General features: G+C 32.2%; 1 protein-coding gene across 1 annotated transcript; it reads left to right on the top strand.

The window, feature by feature from the left end:
- The first annotated feature begins 416 nt into the window (after window positions 1–416).
- Window positions 417–20,158, top strand: LOC143062367 (uncharacterized). Its single transcript, XM_076234080.1, has 8 exons — window positions 417–570; window positions 4,970–5,112; window positions 6,416–6,549; window positions 9,054–9,125; window positions 12,844–12,891; window positions 15,643–15,957; window positions 18,386–18,745; window positions 19,558–20,158. Exons 1-8 carry the CDS (start codon window positions 439–441, stop codon window positions 19,887–19,889), a joined length of 1,536 nt encoding a protein of 511 aa, XP_076090195.1. The 5' UTR covers window positions 417–438; the 3' UTR covers window positions 19,890–20,158.
- The last annotated feature ends 2,867 nt before the right edge of the window (window positions 20,159–23,025 follow it).

Below are 23,025 nucleotides of genomic sequence, written 5' to 3'. Positions count from 1 at the left end.
AGATGCTGCGATACGTAACCAGTCTTACGGTGACCTATAGTTGTTAATTTCTGTGTCATTTGGTGTTTTGTTGAGAGTTGTTTTAATGGCAATCATACCACATCTTCTTTATATTTGTCGTTTTTTTTTCCCGATTGAATTGTTTCAAATTATGTCTAGTTTGGATCTAATAAAGTAACCATATGGTGTTGGATTCGGTTATTGTTTAGGGTGGTCTATGCCGAGATAGAAGTGTAGCAGAATATTTTTCATTTTAGCATACTATTAAATATACTTCTGCTTTTATAAAAAAAAAACAACACGTCAACATGTTAACCAATGGGTTCCTCACGTGTTCCTATAGTTGTGAATACCCTCGCCCTATGGTCTTTTGAAGATAGTTGTGTTAACATTTTCATACTCTTCTCGATAGGTGACACTGTACACACAGTTTTAAAGATGATAAAAGAATGTGGATATGAAGTATTTGATGTATGGAATCTAAAGCATGTATACTGTGGATCAGCAGGCAACACTGAAATATATCGTCATGATTATATAGATAATATTAACCTTACATGTGTCTCTTATGTAAGTAAAATTATATGTTTGCTTATTTGCTTGTTCTGTTGTGAAAAGTAATGCATTCTTTTGTCAAGAGGTTTTAATTTGTGACATCAAATTCATAGAGTGTTTTTATTTCTTTTTCTAATTATCATTATGCCCCAGTCGCAATAAAAGGTGCAGTAATTGTTACCTTTGTTCGTTTGTCCGGTCGTTCATACTTACGTTCATGAACGTCCCGAAATCGGATTCCATTCTTTCACTCTTTTTTAGATTGTCTCAATTAAATGTTATGAAACTTTAACAGAATGCTTTTAACCACAAAACACAGATGAAAGTTTGAATTAAGGTTATACCGTTCTTGAGTTATATTCCTTTGAAACGTTATATGCAAGCAGGTGCTTCCTCTGTGTCCCATAGACACATTCTCTATATAAACAAAATAATGTACTAGAAAGAAACATGAGACATTAAAGATACATGTAGATATGTGTGAATCTACCAGACTCAGGACAACAACCTCACGGTGAGTAATGTATGTAGCGAATGAAACAATCAACGTTTGAGATGATATCAAATAACTATTCTCATAAAGAATGAAAAAACTGATTTTATTTTTCAAATTTAAGTTGATGTTAAATATTTGTTTATATCTAAATTAATAGTTATCAAAGGTACCAGGATTATAATTCAGTACGCCAGACGCGCGTTTCGTCTACATAAGACTAATCAGTGACGCTCATATCAAAATATCTATTAAGTCAAACAAATACAAAGATGAAGAGCATTGAGGATCCAAAATTCCAAAAAATTGTGCCAAATACGGGTAAGGTAATTTAAGCCTTAATTTTTCAAAAAATTCTTAGTTTTGTAAACAGGAAATTTTTAAAAATGACCACATTATTGATATTCATGTCAACACCGAAATACTGACAACTTAATTACTAATTAAGTTTTTATTTAAATATTCAAAAGTGACGCATAACGCAACCAAAATTTAGATTACATAATCTGTTAATTAACACCAGCTTAAACCACAGTTCTGTTGCTCAGGAAAAACAACATATCATTTTGTTGACACACAATTCAATCGATATGTTTTATATTACCTCTTGAATGAGCAATCTGTAAGAATTTCAATTATAATTACATAAGTATTGGTATCGGAAAGATTGGATTTTTTAATTGCTAAGACGAGATCAAAAGGATCTAACAGGATGAAATTTGTAGCTTACTCAACGCCCCTAGTATAAATATTTGCCTAGTCAACGAATGCGAAAACATTAAAGCTGGAAGATTACTTTTTTTAAAGTGCATAATGATAATGTATTTTCAAAGAAACACGAATTAAGAAAGTTCTTGCATATAAGAGAAATGTTTAGGTATGATATTGCGAGAACAACCTGTAAATTCAAAAGTACGACGCGTTTTCCTGCAAGTTCGAATTCGTTCGTTTTACAGTATCGATTATCAAGTTTGACAAATTGACCAATTAATGTAACGTGAAACAAATGACACAAACAGAAAATATTTTTGTAACATCTAATGTTTTGTCATCAAGAGAATAGGATGTGGATGTAATTTATTCAATATTGTTTTCGAGATGACGGATGATTTTCAAATTCTTGTCTAGTCTCAATTTAAAATTTGAACATAATTACCTGTTGTAGAAACATATGTGTATATGTGCAAAATGTGACGCTTTGATTGAAATAAAAACTTCGACTCAGACATAAAAAACATAAACACCCTCCTTTTGAAGTTGAATTGTTGTTTCCTAAAGAATGCATCGGATTAAACATGTTTGTTATCGCTCAATCCTCCCCTTACCTGGGACAAGGGTGTAACAGGACAACAACAAATACAAACTATAAAAATCATTTGAAAAAGGCTTACCTTATTATATGGATATATAGCAGAAAGACATCAAACAAATACCCATACCAGGCGTTGCAGAGTATATATACCTCCCTCATCCCTAACATAAAAAAAAGTCACTAGTAAGACAATAGTTAACTCTAAGATCTGAGAGAACTCGATGTCACTTACAGCTTTTTCAAAGCCAACAACAACTTATTAAAAAAATCATTTATCTAGGACTAAAATATAAATCAATACACATTCACAATCAGGAAAGTGCATAAGTTTATAACAGTAATTGTTTTGAACGTATCGATAATAAAGGCGAATAAACACAAAAGCGTCTTCAATGTTTCGTATGCTTTACTAGAGTCTAAGATTTACAAAGAGACGTCGGCAAGTGACGACGTTGCGGGCCTATTGTTACGTAAATGGCGGTAAAACGTAATGTAAATAAAAGAGTATACAATACTAAACTGAAATTATAACTAATTCACAACATTCTGGGGGCCGCAAAATGCAATTACTGTTCATGTATTGTTCATAAAAAGGGTATTGAAAAACACTTTTAACAATTAAAGTTCATATTTCTAATGGCACCAGTTTCACAATTGGTCTCGAGGTAATCAGTCCATTTGATGTTCGAAGTTTGACTGCTCTAACTACTCCATCATTTCCGGTGATCAAATCTTCTATAACTGCTAGTTTCCACATCATTCTCGGTGAATTGTCCATGATTTGTTTGACGGAACCGATTTTCACATGTTCGCTTTGGTCTCCGGCGACGCGATGAAATTCTCTTAATCCGGTGAGGTATTCCATTCTCCATCGTTTTGCAAAGTGTTCAATTAAAGTTACTTTATGGTTGTAACGTTTGTTTGCTTCTGTAAAATCAAAATGTGAATAATGGATCTCTGAATAAGAATTATTCCCTTGCGATGATCTTCTTCCCTGCAGTAGATGTGACGGCGTTAGCGGCTTTGGATCTCGGATGTCGGACGACACAAATGTAATCGGACGATCGTTGATTACACGTTCAATTTCTATCAAAGTTGTTCGTAATACGTCAGAATTTGCTTGAGATTTCCCGGGCACTTTTTTCAATGTCGTTTTCGTAATTCCAACTAGTCTCTCCCACCATCCACCGTACCACGTTGCTGCTTTCGGAATAAATTTCCAATTACTCTGAATGTTCATTTCCTTTGGAATATCATGTGAAGCGGAAACAAAAGTTGGTGCATTGTCGGAATACACAGTACTGGGAATTACTCTCCTACTAACGAATTGTCTAAATGTTAATTTGAATGATTCGATTGTCATATCTGTAACAAGTTCTAGGTGTACGGCACTAATACAAGCGCATGTAAATTGGCAAATATACTATTTCGTAACAATTCCATTATCTTTAACGAATAGTGGTCCAGCGAAATCAACACCAGTTGTCGTAAATGGAATCATATCGGTGACTCTATCCTTTGGTAGCGGAGGCAAAATTTGCTGTGGAAATGCTTTTCCGGTCACTTTTCGGCACTTTACACATTTCTGAACGATGTGGTTAACGCATTGTCTAATGGAAGGTATCCAATATGATTGGCGGATTTGCGTAATTGTCTGTCCAGAACCAGAATGCAACATCTGCAGGTGCGCGTTCAATATAATTAAGTCCGTAAATTGATTTTTCTTCGGTAGTAACACTGGAAACTCCGCGGAGTCGTCTAACTGTGAATTGTGTATGCGCCCGGTGCATCTAATGACACCTTCTGTATCTATGAACAAGCGCAATTGTCTTACTAACGGTAGATTATTGTCATGTGACGGGTTTGCGAGTTGCTTCTTTTCACTACTGAATTTTACATTTTGAATATCTGTAATCCATGTACGAGTTGCGCGGTCGATTTCATCTTTACATATATTCACAAATTTAAACACGTAGCATGTAACTCGTAGTAACTTCAATGACGAGAATCTTGATATATCGATTATTTTCGAAATTCTATTTAATACACACGGTTTTATCTTTTCGCTGTCATCTGTTGTCGTTAACCAAAGAGTCTCTTGTTTAACTTGTGGGGTCTATGTAGGCCAACTGTTCTTATCGGATATTCATGACGACAATGGGATAATTTACTGATAACGAAATCAGTATTTATTTATATCATTAAAAGTAATGTTCAAATATACCTTTTAGGATATATTTTTTTTTCAAGGATTGATTAGTTTAACTGGATCGTATCTAAATTTCTGGGCTCAGTTAACAACATAACCATTAAACTTAAGGTTGATATTTTCGGAATCCGTTTGAAACAAGTTTTCTACAGGAACAGGAAAACAAGAATTCAGTACAGGTGTTAAGTAATTTGTTATATCGAGATCCCGAACTTAAGGGTATTGTCTAATTGATGTTTACCTATGCTTAACAATTCGAAATATTTTGTGTTAACTTTTTTTTATGAACCAATTACATATTAAACCAGTTAAGTGTAAAGTCTATTTTGTCTGTTTCATTTTCAGCTTAACTTGATTAAATCTATATCAAATTTGTAATATCACCCATTGAACATTTCAGCTGGAAATGAGATTTGAGACAGAAAAACTAACCCTGAGATATGACAATCCCATCACTGATAGGATAGAAAGCATTCTAAGCCGTAAACCGGACAGTAGTTCTCCTGGTAGGACTCCATCACCTACGGATCATTTTATGACAAAGTAAGAATTATAACTTTTAGTATGTAAAGGTTCTATTACTTTAAATGGCAAAGTTTTAAGAACAGGAAATAGTATTGGTTAAAAATAAAACTTTTACTTTATGAAAATTGATACAGTTTATTATTGTATGTCATTTATGTTTTCAATCGAATTGATCTTTTTAAAAAACACAAACCAAACTAAGTGATGTTCCCGTGATCGTGTTTGGAACGCGATCGTGTGTATAAATAATAAAATAAAAAAATGTGGTATGATTGCCAATGAAATAACTGTCCACAAGAGACCAACTGGCATAGAAGGAACTTGGCACAATATAACAACATTTTAACGTTCAATATCGTTTGAAGTACCTATCCTCTATAAACCTCTCTAGATTTTAATAGATTTGAGATAGTCTATCATCATAAGTATCCTATACTCTGAATACATTATATATACTATATACATATATTAACTGAGAGGAGAATAAAAAAAACCATCCCCCCTGAATTCCTGAGAAATGCAACTTTTAAACAATACTATTCAATTCAGCGTGTATTTCTGGAAATTAACTGTTATATTGCTGCAGTTTGTCACATTTTGAAATAAATTTAATTTGAGTCATATACCTAGCTGTTAATTCAATGAATTTTGTCTATTCACAATAATGCATAGAAAAAAAAATTATGATATACATACACAGAACTTTCTATTCATACAGAGTAATACAACAAATTCATTCAAAACATGTACAGGGAACCGCCTGATATAGAATGCCCTGAGATGACAAAATGGGAAACAATTAAAACGTAAAAGCAACAACAAACAATAAACTAAGAACAAATATGATATTCAGCAACAAACGACAACCACTAAATTACAGGCTACTGACTGGGGACAGGCATGCAACGAATGTGACAGTTTTTCATATGTCTGTCAGCTCTCAATCTTTCCTTAAGATAAGACAATGATGTGGTAGTACAACATTTGAAAAATAATAAAAATCAGGTGGAAATGTCTTATCTCATCAGAAAGGCAAGAAGCATAAAGACAATATACACCAGTACTAACCTAAGATATAAAGTACCCGCAAACATTGACCTATAAATAAATCATGTTCTCCCAGAATAACTACATCTTTAATGTTATATATTCTGTATGGTTCGTATACGTATTGATACTATCTGCATTATGCTATAAAGGGTTGTAAATGTTTTTGTGTTCAAATATGTAGTAGAACAATGTATCAAATTGCCCATCGTCCATAAAGATAATGGAAGAATATAACTGGATATGTTAATTTTTTTCATCAAATTTGTTTTAGCACAAATAACAGATATGAGTTTCTATGGTTAGATAGCTCTAATAGTACTCTATATGCTGGTATATACCATAGCACTGAGGCCGGTAAAGCGCCGCAGTATGTGTACAATGTGGCTACAGGTTCACCATACACCGGTAGGTCTGTAAGAATCCACACACACACGCTCACACACATACACTCACTCGCACAATAATGCAGAGGACAATTAACATACAAGATTAATTTAGATAATATTCAATATGAATAAATCACTTATCAAGCACCAAATAGAATGTTCACTTATTAAAAAGAACAGAATATCAACATTGAAAAGTAAAACAAATAAACCAAAAGGAATAACAATTGTGTTTCTGATCAACAAATTCATTCTTATGCAGGTAAAACCATGATTCACATATATTTTCTATCTATAAAAATCAGAGAGACCAAGAAAAATCGTCAAAGTTGTGAAGAAAATATGTCTTTGTTCAGCATAAAGGATGTATAAAAGGCAATTTTTACATTGGACTTTTGAAACGTCGTCTATGTATGCCAAATTTCAATGGTAATAGAGGTGGATCATTTAAAAACGTATCAACCGTATCATATACGTTGACGTATACGCACTGCAGAAAAACCAAAAGTATTTTGTGATACCAAGCTAAAGACTATTATACGTTTTCCCTCTGTCCCTTAGGTATCTTTCGTCCCTCTTTTCCAACAATTAAGTCAACTGCACAATTAAATACTAGCACTAGAAATTAATCAGTTGCCCATCTGCATTATTGAAAGTAATATACAACTAAAGCTCGGTATCACATAATGTTTATTGGTAAATCTGCGGATGCGTATACGTCAACGTATATGATACAGTTGATACGTCTTTAAATGACCGACCTTTATTTAAGGTAGCCCAATACAAAGATTTGTTCACTCCCAATCAGACAACTTTAAATTGATGTTATTCATTTTATCCTTCTTTAAATTTTATAAATGAGGTACAAAAAGAAAGAAGAAGGATTAATTTTTCAAATTGTGATAATTTCATTATGACATAATTATCACATAATTAATTGTTATGTAATTATGTGCTATATTGTGTTGTCCACACTTGAATGAATTAAGCTTCTTTGTTATTCATAGAATCCCAAAATATTTTATTGAGTCTTGCATAACACAGCTTGAACTCCAAAACCGTGTCTCTGATTTCCAAAAACATCAATAGAACAAATTTTATACCCATTTAAATTTAGTGAACTCTTATGAACTGATGTTGCAAACCTCATTAAAGGTTTATGATAGAATGAAATACAATAGTAAAATCTGAGGAGGTCGAACTGTGTTGTACAAGAATCTATAAAATATTTGGGGATGCTATGAATATTAAAGAAGCTTAATTCATTCAAGTGTGGACATCACAATATAACAACTAATTAAATAACAATTTAAAATTATGTAAAAAGTATGTCATAATAAAATTATTCGATTTGAAAGATTAATTATTCTTCTTTCTTCTGGTACCTCATTTGTAAAATTTAAAGAAGGATGAAAGGAATAACATCAGTTTAAAATTGTCTGATTTGGGATGAAAAATCTTTGTATGTTGCTACCTTTTAAAAAACGTTACCGTGACAAGTCAAGTTACCACAATCCCATTGAAGTTTCCTTATTTTGAAATTGACAAAGATCCATTAAAACATAAAAGATTTGGAAAAAAAAAGACAAAACTTTTCCGTGCATACCGAATAACTTTATGTGTATGCATCGTCCCAAGACATATGGTGGAAGCAAAACAGTTCAGTCTTGAAGTGTTAACACCGCGACAACATTTGAAGATTGCAACTAAACTATGCGAAATGTTCTTAATTTATTCATGCCACACCCATACTTTGGTACAATAAAAAAATTTCTTGTGATATCGTAGACATTTGTTGCATATTGTTATCACATCAATAATCCAGTAATATTGGATTGTGAAGTCATGATGATATGTTTGCTTTTAGTTCATTTTTGCTATATGCTTTGTCTATATGCCTATCTATGTGTATTTGATACTTATAAGACGTGGCTCTGTAATGATAAATTCCGACATTGTCTTTAATTTTTGCTAATATGCTTGGTCTATATTCCATTTTTTGCTTCTTTGTTACATATTGTTTTTAAAAGGATTACGATTATAACACAATGTTGACTGCTGTTCCCCTATTTTTGACCTTTTTACCTAATATGTATGTTTGTCATGTTTACGCATTGTTGTAAATATAATGGAATTTGATGCGACTGTCACACAAGTGAGAGGTTTAGCTTGCTATAAAACCAGGTCCAATTCACGATTTTCTACAGAAGAAAATGCTATTACCAAGTCAGGAATATGACTGTTGTTATCCATCCGTTTGATGTGTTTTATCTTTTGATTTGATTTCCTAATAAAAGTCGGTGATTTTCATCGGGCTTTCTGGCTTCCTCCACAAATAAAAAGTGGCCGCCACGAAATAGCCTAAATGCGGTGCTTAAAAGTGACGTTAATTCACCACAAATCAAATTAAATATTTTGATTTGACTATTTGATTAGGGACTTCACGTTTTGAATATTCTGCGAAGTTCAGTATTTCTGTAAATCAATTTTTAAATTTTTTATACATTTCTCCTTCTTCTTAAGTTGATGGCGACCCTAAAGATTTTAACGATATAAACGCAGCAAACGATGTTGAGATAGTATTGTCAATTAAAGGTAAGTTCGATTACCAATTTCAGTTAAAATTCTGTTAATAAGAAAATATCTTATGCTATAATGAAATATATGATTATATGATTTCTTTATAAATGTCTGCATGAATGAACAATACCAAGTTGTTGGTTTCTTACAAAGTTGATAACACATAACTTTGAAATAAATACGACAGCATAAAAGCCATGCGCCTTTAGAACGAATTAAATATGATTGTAATGATACAAATTCAAGTTTAATGTTTATGAATAAAAATGCAACACACACCTACAGAGACTAAGACGCGTACGTACATATCGCTTATAAATTTGGTGGCGAAAGTAGACAGAATAGCTCTAAATTTATTCAACCTTATTCCAGAAGCATCATTCTTCATACTGTGTTAATGCGTTTGCTTTGTCTGATGTTAGAAATTATATTGTAGAACTTGTCTTTTCTACGAGGATCTCCTTGTAGGAGTTATCCTCAGGTTTGTTGTTTGGTTAGTTGTGTTCAAACGCTAGTTTTCAATTTATATTACATAGACTGTCTGTTGTTTGTACTTTAGAATGACGTCTATTTGGTGTCTAAGTAGATGGAATAGCGTATGTATGTACATCACGATAAAATAAAATAATGTTCAATAAAATGCCTGTTGACAATAATTTCGGCAATATGTAAACTAACAGCACTTACAAGAGAAAAATGTGTTGTTCTCATCACTTGGAGTCCGTCGTCCGTCGTCGTCAGTCGTAGTCGTTAATTTTTACAATTCTTTTCTCCTCTGAACTACTTGACCAAAGTTAACCAAAGGTGAGCGAAACAATATAAATACTTCTATATTTTTCTACTTTTTCTTGATTCTAATCTTTAACACTGATCATAGATAACAATTCATTTTTTTTTCTACCTCTTTGTCATACATGCATAAATAACGTAGGTAGCCAGGTACCTTTGATAACTATCATATTCAGATAGTGACACATTTGACTTGGAAAACCACTCGTATATTAATTTTGCCATGTCTTTTATAGCTTTCTATATTGGTATTAATTGTGTACCTTGGTGAACACTGTATTCTTTAAGCACCATATGTTCTGATTTATTTCAGTGATTTTATTATAGATGTTTTTATAATGGAAATCATCTGCTATGACTAAAACCTTCCCAAATAAACCATTTCTCTGAACATTACGGAATCATTCATGATGATGCCAAATTCAAAATAACCCATCATTGTTTATACAAATTGGATGGCAAAGACACATTATGATTAAAAGAGTAGATATATCTTAAACTTTGTTTATTTTTAAAAGCTGGTTTAAACGCCACAAATTGTTCTGTATTTCACGATATCTCTTTCCATTTCCACCACTAACAATCCCAATTCCAACCAACAATTACACCATTTACCATACAACACTAACAATTCCCCAATGTAACATATAAAAGAAGATATGGTATAATAACAATAGATCAAAAGACACAGAATTAACCATAATCGCTTAATTACCGTACGTCCGTCAACAATGAGAAAAGCCAATACCATATTGTCAGTTAAAAAGGCCCCAAAATGACAAATTTACATCAATTCAATCGAGAAATCCATGTACTTTTTCATTGTTATCCCTTTCACCATGCTCACGTTTTACATGTAAGTTTACAGGTCTATATGAATAAAAGGAAATTGAAAAAAACACAAAGTATACAACAGTCTTACAATAAAATTTCAAAAACAAAATATCAAAAAGTCACCAAACACATTTTCCAATAATCACGTGTATATTGTCCTTCAAACTGCGACTGAAAACAACAGAACGACATTGATTATGCGATAAAAATCAATGATGTTCATGTTTTTTCTCTTCAAATTTATTCAACCTTATTCCAAAGGCATCTTCTTCATTTTGAGTCAATGCTTCTGCTTTCGTTTGATGTTAGAAATGATCTTGTAGAACTTGTCTTTTATATTAGGATTTCATTGAAAGATTTATCTTCAGGTTTGATGTTTGGTTAGTTTTGTTCAAACGCTAGTTTTCGATATATATTACATAGTTTGTCTGTTGTTTGTCCTTTTGCATGATGACTATAGAGTCGTGATGATGGCAAACATAATTTCTTTCATTCTGCAATTTCGCAATTTTGATGGATGGTGGGAATAATTGCTTAGTTTTCTAATATGCATAATTACCACTATACTGGTGTTGGCGATTTGTCCCTCAAAAGCTATTCACTCTGTCAGTAGTTGATGTCTTTATATTGCATTTATTTGAGGAATATTTTAAAAACAAATCTCAGTTCTAAAAAAATAAAATGATTAACAAAAACTGAGGTTTATTGCATTGGCATAGTTGATCTGATGGCTGCTGTTTTATGTCTATTCGAATATCAAATTCGAAGCTTTAACTTATTTATTTATGGATGTTTTCCCTTCCCAATGGTGGCAAGGTTTCTCTTTGAATGTTAGTCCAGACACAAAACGTTTTATTTGTCACATCAAGAGTTGTCTACTTTATGATACACAAATGGGTATAGTAAAGGATTGCTTTGCTACCTTCTAGAACAATTCATTAATTAATATAAACCAAAAGGGAAAATTGCAAGCATGTGTACAACATATATATTATTTATCCCATGTAACATCCTACGACATTTATATTTCTATACATTTAAACATCAGACAAACACGCACTTGGTTTGAAGATACAACTTAGATATTTGTTTGTCAAAAAATAGTTTTGTTTTTGGTACTCTTCATAAACAAAAGAAGATATGGTATGATTGTCGACGGAAAAAATTTCCACCAGAGATAAATGACGGCCTCCATATCGCATAGCAAATCTAAAAAAGGCCACGAAATGACAAATTTTAAACAATTTTAGTTCGTTTCTGTGTGTGTAACATTTTACGTTGTGTTTTCGTTGCGTCGTTTGTTTTCTCCTATTTTTGAGTGTGAATTCACATTACTATAAGACGTGTCACGGTACTTTTCTATCCCAAATTCATGTATTTGGTTTTGATGTTATATTGGTTATTCTCATCGGATGTTGTCTAATGCTTAGTCCGTTGCTGTGTGTGTTACATTTTAATGTTGTGTCGTTGTTCTCCTCTAATATTTAATGCGTTTACCTCAGTTTTAGTTTGTTTCCCCGATTTTGTTTTTTGTCCATAGATTTATGAGTTTTTAACAGCGGTATACTACTGTTGCCTTTATTTAACCAGAAAACTAACGACCTGATTTATAAACAAAACAATAGATGAAACAAATATGGTATACAGCAACAAACAACGACCATGGAATAACAGTCTAATATTTTAAAAAAGAAAACAAGAATATGTCACAAGTACACGGATGCCCCACTCGCACTAATATTTTCTTTGTTCAATGGACCGTGAAAATGGGATAAAAACTCTAATTTGGCATTAAAATTAGAAAGATCATATCATAGTTAACATGTGTACTAAGTTTCAAGTTGATTGAACTTCAACTTCATCAAAAACTACCTTGACCAAAAACTTATACCTGAAGCGGGCCTAACGAACGGACGGACGAACAGACGAACGAACAGACGAACGAACAGAATGACGAACGGACCCACAGACCAGAAAAAACAATGTCCCCTCTACTATCGTAGGTTAGGCATAAAAATCATATTTGTTTATAGTTATATATCTTGCATAAGCATTGAAAAGTATCGTTTTTTTAAATCCTAAATGTAATTATCTAGCATTGTTTCTTTAGACCATTGTATCTTTGCACCAAGTACAAGTATACAAAACACCTGTCCAGGTAAGAAAATATTTATATTGTTAAAAATGTGTATGGTCATTTGTCAATGATTCAAAATGTCATAGCAACATATTAAAGCAAACATCGTATTTTACAATCCTAACTTCTATTTCAAAGCATAAAGACAGACATGCAATATAGGTACACATAGGCAATGAATAGAGAATGTCATACTGCGACGTTTTGATTGTGTGTTACTTAACGTTTTATCAAAAACTTAAAGAAAATAATTTTGTACATATATTTATTCATTAAATTTTAAGAATTGCCTTCGCCGTGTGATATGACTTTTGCTACCAACTGCTTCGGGTTTATATCAACTGTTTCCGTTTCATATCAACTGCTTCAGGTTATTATCGCATGCTTTGCTGTAACGTTATAGGATGACATTTCGACGTAGTTCGGCAAATCTCGGAAAATATACCTCACTGTTACGTTTCTTTGTTTAAAACATAACAAAGTTGAATCCAAAAAAATATTAAAAATCAGGAAAATATATTATTTAAAATGCAAAACAAATATTACAACAAATGCATTTTTTCAAAGATTAAAAAAATAGTTTTTGTCTGTATGTCTTATGTTGAAGTTTATGATAAAAAGAACATAACATGTCATTTTTCATACCAGACCCCTTATCAGTCCATGGTCAAAATCATCCCACCAGGCTGATATCATGATCTAGGCCTAATAAGGGGGTCTGATTACAATCCTAACTGCTATACAAAAGCATAAAGACAGAATACAATGTAATTACACACAGGCAATGAATAGAGAATGTCATACTGTGGACGTTTAGATTGTTTGTTACTCAACGTTTTATCGTTATTCTATGACTATGATAGAGTGATAACTTCAAGATTTTTTCCTTTTTTTTAAATTAGTCATGAAATAGTTCAGTCTAATACAAAATCGATCGATAGCAGAATGAAGTATTTACATTATGTATATCTAAGAAGATGTGAAATGAGTGCCAATGAGACAACTCTCTATCCAAGTCACAAAGTATAAATAGAGTTATAGGTTAAAGTACGGCATTCAACATGGAGCATTGGATCACATCTAACAACAAAATCTTAAGGTACCCAATATGGCTAGGGTAAAACATTTCAAACAGGAAAACCTACGGTCTAATATATACTAAAACGAAAAAGAAAAAGAAAAACACTTATGAACCATGTAAAAAAACGACAACCACTGAACGACAGGCTCCTTTTTGCTGCTTCCTTTCTACTCTGGTTGTTTGCACGGGTGTAATACAACGGATTGACTTATGGTCGGACAAGGAGTTGGTAAAATGCAGAACAAATCTGTTTGCTTGCAACTTCTTTAATATGTTCAACTTATAAATCATGGTCCTTAGGTTGATATATTGAAGAAATGATGCTGCTTGTCGTTTTTGTGCTATAAAGCTATAAATTGAGGACAGCTCAATCATCAATATCAGTCAGATGTAAATATATTGTATGGTTTAGTTTAATTTGCTATTTTGTGTTCAGTTGTGAAATCCTTTGATTATTTCAACAATTAATGATATAATGTATTGATAAATGTTAGGTAGCCCAGTTTGCTTTCACAAGCTTTTATAAATTACATGTATGACGCAAAATATTGAAATTAAATAACAGATTGATTAAGAGTAAACTGAACATTTTCACGGAATAGCTAGATAGGGAAAACGTTAATATCGTCGTTATAAAAAGTCTTTCATGCTGTGTGCTTTTATTAATTAACACAATACACTAAACTGCGTTAATTTTTTTATGTCTTATTGTTTAAACTGACTTTATTCAATAATGAAGGTATTTTCCTTTTATACATGCTTTTAAAGTTCAATGTATTCAAATATTCCTTATGGTTAATTACACCTCGAATTCAATCATGTAATATATAAATGGTGCTCAGTTATGTTTATAATTACAACTTGATTTAAACACAAATTCTTTTTTACTAAATATCATAAAACGGATGAGTGCAGACAACATCAAATAATATCAGTACTATAGGGTTATTGCATGAATTTGGGAATATTGTCCCAAGTAGAATTTTATATTTTACACGAGCTGGAGAGTGCAATATATGTTCTACGAGGGACAATATTTCCAAATATTCATTTTAAAAATGTCATCCAATTTTTACTTAAATAGCAGTAACATAGCTTTATTTGTTACTTTAACGTCATGTCAATATTTCATATATGTATATATCGAATTTATGAGAATATTACAAAATTGTTCATACTAAAAGCTCATAAAAACTTAATTTTGCTAAATTTTCACGAATTTTAAGTATTTACATAAATGATTAAGCATATTCTCAACCATAACCAAACGTTATCGAAAGCGAAGCTGAATAAATTATTGATGAACGTTGCTGCAAAAACTTCAATCACTTAACTAAATATATGAATTTCATACGTATCTGCCTCCAACAACAAATATGTATTTCTCTGAATAACATTTTAATTAATGTATGTTTAAGAAATTGTTAAATCAAATCTTTTATTTATAGCATATATAACATGTTTTTGAAACTCTTTAAAATCAAAATTTTATAGTAATTGTTCGGATTTTCCATTTTTGAAAGTGCCTGTACCAAGTCAGGAATATGACAGTTGCTGTCCATTCGTTTGACGTAATTTATCAATTTTGATTAGGGACTTTTCAAATTTAATTTTCATCGGAGTTGAGTATTTTTTGTGATTTTATTTTTTAGGGATATATTTGTCAAACTTCTTTATTTTAATTTTGATAGACCATGGAACTCTCAGCGTCCACAATACAGATACATATATTGAAGTTCCAGCTGGTGAAAGTGTAACCATTGACTGTTCATACACCGCGTATGGTCTGGCAACGAATGTTGAATGGACATTCAAAGACAAGTCTGATGTTTCATATATAATACCAGATGGCACAAACGTGTCTAAATACAGTGGCTCTACTGTACACATTCCTTCATTGATAGTCAATAATTTTGGTTTCTATGACGAGGGTATATACACATGTTCAGCAATTAATAGCTTTGGTACAGATACCGGAGTAGACATTCAACTTGTGATGATTCAAGGTAAGATACAATCAAGTCCTAGAAAAATAATTCTTTATTTAAAATTGTTAATTTTCTATATCGTGTTATTGTCTTGGAAGATATGAAAAGAAACGGATGCTAACTAACCCTTTCAAATATGTTACTCAATTATAAGAAGTTTGTTGACGATATAGAATTAAAGTAGCGATAAATGAGAATTTATCCAGTAAACATCTAGCATTTCAGAGTCTTGATATCGGGTATCGTAATTAGCAATTTCTATTGCCCGGTATACATATAGAATATGAATGATTGTTTGTGGGCCTAATCAGTCAACGATATGTCTTTTTTAATGGTGAATCCTATGTTTCAGTTTTCAATATTACGTTTATTTTCTTTATAATAACTGCACACGCTTAGGCATGCATTATTCATTTTAAGCTTAATGTCAAATTATGGTTCATAAATACAAAATTGAAATTTATTATTGACTTGCAAATCATTAATGCAGTTGCATTGTTATCGACCGTTATTTGACCACATTGAACCAATACTAAACTCCGAGGAAAATTCAATAGGAAAGTCCCTAATCAAAGGACAAAACACAACAAACAAATAGACAACAACTGTCATATTCTTAACTTGGTACAGGCATTTTCAAATGTAGAAAATGGTGGATTGAACCTGGTTTTATAGCGCTAAACCTCTCACTTGTATGAAAGTCTAATTGTCAGCTTATGCCCATTTAAAGAATTTATGTGGAATGCAATACATACTGGTAGTTACAAGAACGTAAACATTTGTTCACAATTTACTGGTAACATTCTGACCATAAGTTGGTACTCAGAATACAATATCTATACTATTAAACGAGAAGACCTCATTGTGTGTGTCGCTTCTCTTCTTTCCACAATAAATTAATCATCATGCCTCTGTGTCCTATAGGTACAGTGCATATTCGCATTTGTCATCCATTCATATGATTATTCAGATTAATTTATTTGGGGAGAAAAACAAGAAAAAAGGCGTCCGGATATATTTCCGTCATTGCACGAAATTTTAAGTCGGATTATACTTCCGGTTTGCGTTTTTCTGTATACTAAACATAAATATAATACGAATACAGATTATTTTCTATCTGGTATCATTTTTAAGTTTACTATCCACCGCGGTCACAGAGTTTATTAAATTATACGGTCTGTATATTTTATCAATGACCAACGTAAACTGAGAATTGAAAGTAAAACTGAAGCAAATACACTTTATTTATAGTAATGAATGTTCATAATATACAGATAAGCGCTTGCATAATTCTTATTCTTAATACAATTAAAAGGAAACAATGGGAATTCTGGAGGTAAAACAAGGAGTAGCTAGAAAAACAATCGCCCTGTCCTAAAGTACCTAAGACATTTGATACCTTTACTGAAATTCTCGAGTCATTAAATCTTAATTACAAAAAAACATTGATTATAAAAAAAAGATGTGATATGATTGCCAATGATACAACACTGTTCACAAGAGACCAAAATGACACAGAAATTAACAACTATAAGTCACCGTACGGCCTTCAACAATGAGCAAACCCCATACCACATAGTCAGATATAAACGGCCCCGAAATGACAATGTAGAACAATTTAAAGGAGAAAACTAACGGCCTTATCTATGTACAAAAAATGATCGAAAAACAAATATGTAACACATAAACAAACGACTACAACTGAATTACAGGCTCTTGACTTGAATGTTCATAATATACTAATTGAATGTTCATAATATACTAATTGAATGTTCATATTGAAATTAACAGAAAAAAAACGGAAATAAAGGAGGAAGGATAAAAAAAACTTTGTCCTGTCCCCAAGTACCTTTAACTTTTGATACTATTCCTGAAATTCTCCAGTCATTAAATTTTTACAAAATTTTTCCTACAACACTTTACACACTTCCAACCACGCTCTCAATGCCCGCGATTTCGCGGGTGTGTTCTAGTTGTGTTTATTTAAAATTGAAAACTCATCCATTAGGTTTTAATATCCAGAAACTTAAATACATATCTAATACCGTGTAAAACATATATACCATGCATTTACGAAACAAACATTAATAATGTGTATTTAGTACTAGAATTAAACGTTATTATCAACTGCATTCTGGTCAGCCTTTGCCGCATGATATTTTTTTTTTAAAAGATATCATTACATTTAATTGAATTCTTGCAACCATATAAGGAATGACATTCATGACTTTCAAATTTTTGAATTTGAGCGTACCTGATTAACTTAAATCAAGAAAAGCGCATCGGACGCGCAAGTTAATAAGTTTTATGCGTTTGGTCGATACCATTATTTTATTCTTATCATGTAATTTTTTTTTAATTGTATTTTTTCAAATATATGAACATAACATACATAATCTACGAAATCCCGTCGTAACGTAAAATCTCTCTCTCCTTTCTTTTAAAGCCTCAACAGTTATTCTAACAGACACGACGAGTGAAGACCTGGTATTCACAACTGTACCATCAACAACAGTCGATAGAACTTCAGTGGAGATAATTTCTTCGAATGATAAAACAACGTCGAAAAGAACAACCGATATTATGTCAACAAGCGGAAAAATCACGACTGATGGTTTATCTACTACCACGGAAACGATAAATAGTGACATAATGACTTATGTGTTACCATTAACTATGGAAACGACCAATGGAAACATCACGACTAATGTTTTATCTATTACCACGGAAACGACCGATAAAGACATCACAGCTAATGTTATATCTCCTAGTACTACCATGGGAATGACCAAAGGAGACAACACAAGTAAGTAAGGCATAACTCAATCCCTATTATCTGACAATCATGCCTCTTCAATGTTACCATCAGGAGCACCCACAGGAAAGTTAAGAAAGCAATTGTAAATCTGGCTTTAAATTTTTATTGTGTAAAAAGCAAGGTTCAGTGTAATTTTGAGCTAAATTTACCCGTCCGTTTGTATAAAACATCTGTGAAAAGCATGCATTTGATTTTGGATAGAATTTGTATATCTGATTAACTAAAATATAAATGGAACAGTTTTACTTCCTTTAAGTAGGTTCAGATTTACTTTACTGCATGAAGCACATTACTCAAGTGTTTCCGATATTCGTAGCATTGATTTGAGTTATATCCTACCAATATTTGACAGGTAGTACTTGCTGAGGTCGATTGACATAAGAGCGCTGTCTATAAAGTAAATATGGAAATTGATGACATAGACCTTTGCTGACTAAGTGGCAAAGGCTTTGCTTATTGTTGAAGGCCGTACGGTGACATATAGTTGATAATGAAATTTTGGTCTTTTAGGCAATTATACCATATCTTCTTTTTTTGTATTTGGCCTCAAGGTTATGTTTCGAAATCGCAAGGATCCATTCTTTAACTCTTATTTTAAAAATTTGAAGTACAGGAATTCTCATATATTCTTTCTTGTAACTATAAAAATAATATATACTATGTGTAATCGAAACAAGTAATGTGTGTACAGTTGAACTTACCGTTTATTCGTGATTTCAAAAATCAAGTTTAAGTTTATTCTGATGCATATGTAAACTGTGACATATATTTCTTATGTACTATATTCGTATATTTTGTAGGGGTGCCACAATGTGCATGCAGTTGTGAATATAAGGCACGACTAGACTATTGGAGTAATCAAACTGTTACCAACTATACAATGGATGAACTTCGCCTTATTCTATCACCTAAACTAAAGGAAATTGAAGATTTGCTTAAGGTGGATAAACAAAATATTTCGTCTTATCTCAACAAATTTTTAAGTGCCCCCGATGACAGGATATCCTCGCAATCAATAGGAGCTGGTATGCTTTTGATTTTAGTGTTATTCCTGTGCTGTTTCGTAATGTTGGATCTAACCTCTATCAAAAGGCATATCAATACATGTAGAAGAATTAATAAAAATACATAGTATAGAAAATATAAGACCAGAACTGTTCTTTTGCGGACAGGAAACATTTTTGAAATTGTCTCCTTATATCATATTATGATGTGTTCTTTTCATAACAAAGTGTGTTTTTCATCATCACGGTTTTGTTGTAAATCATATCTTAATTCAAGTAAAATCTGTATGCCTTTTTGTGTTTCTTTGATACATATGTACGTATACATCCTGTCATTGTGTTTTTGTGTCAAAGTTAGTTTACATATTTGTTTGTTTTTATAGTGATTAAGAGAATAACACAATGTTGACTTCTGTATCCATATTTTTGACATTTTTACCTATTATGTCTGTTTTATTCACACATCGTTGTCAATATAAAGAAATTTAATGCGACTGTCATACAAGTTTGAAGTTTCGCTAGCTATAAAAGCAGGTTTAATCCACCATTTTCTACTTAGGAAAATGCATTTACTAAGTCAGGAATATGACAGTTCTTGTTCATTCGTTTGATGTGTTTGAGCTTTTAATTTTACCATTTGATTAGGGACTTTCGGTTTGAATTTTCCTTGGAATTCAGTATTTTTGAGATTTAACTTTTAACATACTGGGGTGTTTTAAAGACTACCACACCTTACAGTATTAGATTCGTTGCATGCATTGTAAAACTTTTGCTTTTAACTGTAAAAAGGAAGAGCAAATTCATGTTACAATTAACATATATTATCGGCTAAGAGGCATGTTCTCGTAGCCTTGAATTTTAAGATAATCTGACGGCAGTATATTCAGATGATCTGTAAATAAACTTAATATGTTATATTCCCTCTATTGAAAATTGGAGTCTCGATTCGAATGATGGGTGATTTGTGAATATCAGGCAACGCTTGGTGGACTACCAGTTCCGAGGGTATCGTCAGCTTAAAAGTCATAAATTCGGTACGGACATGATTTACAACAAATCTTTCTTAAATTGTCCATTTCTAATTTTTAACTCCTTCAGGCAAAGGTAACCTTAAATGAATTGGGCTATTATTTTTATGGTCTTTTTATATTATATAGCTTCATATAAATATATGACTTTCAATTTTTTCGGCTTTGAAAGTTCGTGGTGAAGGTAAATCCAGAAAAGAGATTTGGAAGCACAAAAATCATAGTATTGTTATAGTAATGTTTTCCTTTTTTACCCTGTAAAATCCACCAGAAGTGCTCCATTTTGAGTTCATGTAATTCCATCTGTGGATGCTTTCGATGATTTTGAAACTCAAACAATCTACACTGAGGAAATAATATGTTAGACATTTACTACATATTGGAATATCATTACAACACCACCTGCTCTTTGTCCATCGCTCTAGACCATTCGTTCACCTAGACTGAACTAATAATCAGTGCAGGTGGCATAGTGTTACCTTACCTTGTCAGTAGAATGTAAAGTTGTTACACAGTACATGATATATAAGCCATGAAGATCGAGTTGAGTGCAGGTATGCTAAATATCTATCGTAAAGGATCCAAATTATTTTATTTTGATAAGTTTGTTTCTTCGAAAGATGCACCCAACGGCTCTCAAGAGAAGGTGATACACGGCTAAAAATACATTTTATATTTATGTATAGATTATCGGGTTTTCTATACATTGATATCGTAAAATATCAGCCGCGAGCCACAATGTGAACCTTTTTGGCGAGTGAGCGTAGCGAACGAGCTAAAAAGTTTCACATTGTGTCGAGCGGCTGATATTTTACGATATCTATACGAAGAAAACCCGATTATCTTTTTATCGTTCTATAACTGGTCGTTTCTTTCTCCTTAAGACAGTTTTATGCTTGACAAAAGCAAGCTTGATAACGTCTCCTCTCGCATTGTGACGTCACTAATAACTTCTCTTCTCACATTGTGACGTCGCTGATAATGCCTGGTCTCGTTTTGAAGTCTTGATACGAAAATTACGGAGCAACAGAGCAGGGTGATATAGGCGGAGGGAAGGACGATAAAATTAATTATTACTCTAAATATCAGCACAACAATGTTACATTTGCAAATTTGAGGAAGCAAATGTTTTTACTTCCCTCGTCGGGATCCGTACTGATGCTATTGGGATATCGAGACACCACCACCTGCACTGTGTCCATTGCTAGATAAACTAATCTGCCACCTAGACTGAACTAATAATTTGTACAAATAATTATTTTGATAAGTACGTCTAAACAAGTAAAAACTCAACCAAACATCCATCCAATGCATCAAAAGTGAAGGGTCTACGCAGTGAATATATATGTCATATATAAATGATCAGTCACACGATAAATACTACCATAAGGAAGCTTTTCCGGAATTTCATTTTTTTAATAGCCAAAATCATTGTTATATCTGACCAGCTGCTGTATGTTATTTTAATCAATTCGAAAATATTTTTTAGTTGATGGCAGTATCACCAACTTTTACTTATGTTATGTGAATAACTCTTGCCGTTTTTCCAACTTTAACAAATACTCACGTAAATAGAGATTTCATTCCGTATAATCAGGGTTTCCCCTGGGTCAATTATTTTATTCGCCACCTCTTTCGCCAAAACAATATATTTTTCGCCACTTTATTATTTTTTTCGCCAAGTAACATAAATATATTTTTCGTTTAAAACTAATTGTTGGGAATGGAGAGGCAGTCACAGTTACCATGACACCGGACAATATTGGTAAGAAAGAGGAATAACAAATGCACTGCAACACAAAGTAGTCAGCCTTATATCTGTTTAATTTCTATGGGAAGTTCTTGTAAATGTCTCTATTATCTTATTGTGATATGAAAATAAAAAAAGTTAAGCATTTTGAGGTATTGAAAAAAAAAAAAGGTTTTCCAAAAATTGCAGGTCCCTTCTTGTAAACTGGTTCATCATGCTCACTTACAGTAACTCGTATTCTAACACAAATTAATCTTATACGTATAGTATCTTTGACCTGCGTAAACAGATACGAACTCATCATACTTATGTAATACGCACCATGAAAATTTCTATCGCTCTCGATTTGCTATAAAATATACTACTTTAACTTGAACAAAGCTTTTTTTTTTTGTTATTTTCCCCTATCTTGTATTGGTTATGAAACAAGTAGAGATTGAAATAAAAACAAAACAAAACGAGAACCATCGAACGAACTGTAACGGT

Source organism: Mytilus galloprovincialis, chromosome 2 (genome assembly GCF_965363235.1).
Source record: "Mytilus galloprovincialis chromosome 2, xbMytGall1.hap1.1, whole genome shotgun sequence".
Taxonomy (NCBI): Eukaryota; Metazoa; Mollusca; class Bivalvia; order Mytilida; family Mytilidae; genus Mytilus; species Mytilus galloprovincialis.
Note: the sequence above shows the minus strand (reverse complement) of the source record. Positions and strands in the feature narration are given on the sequence as shown.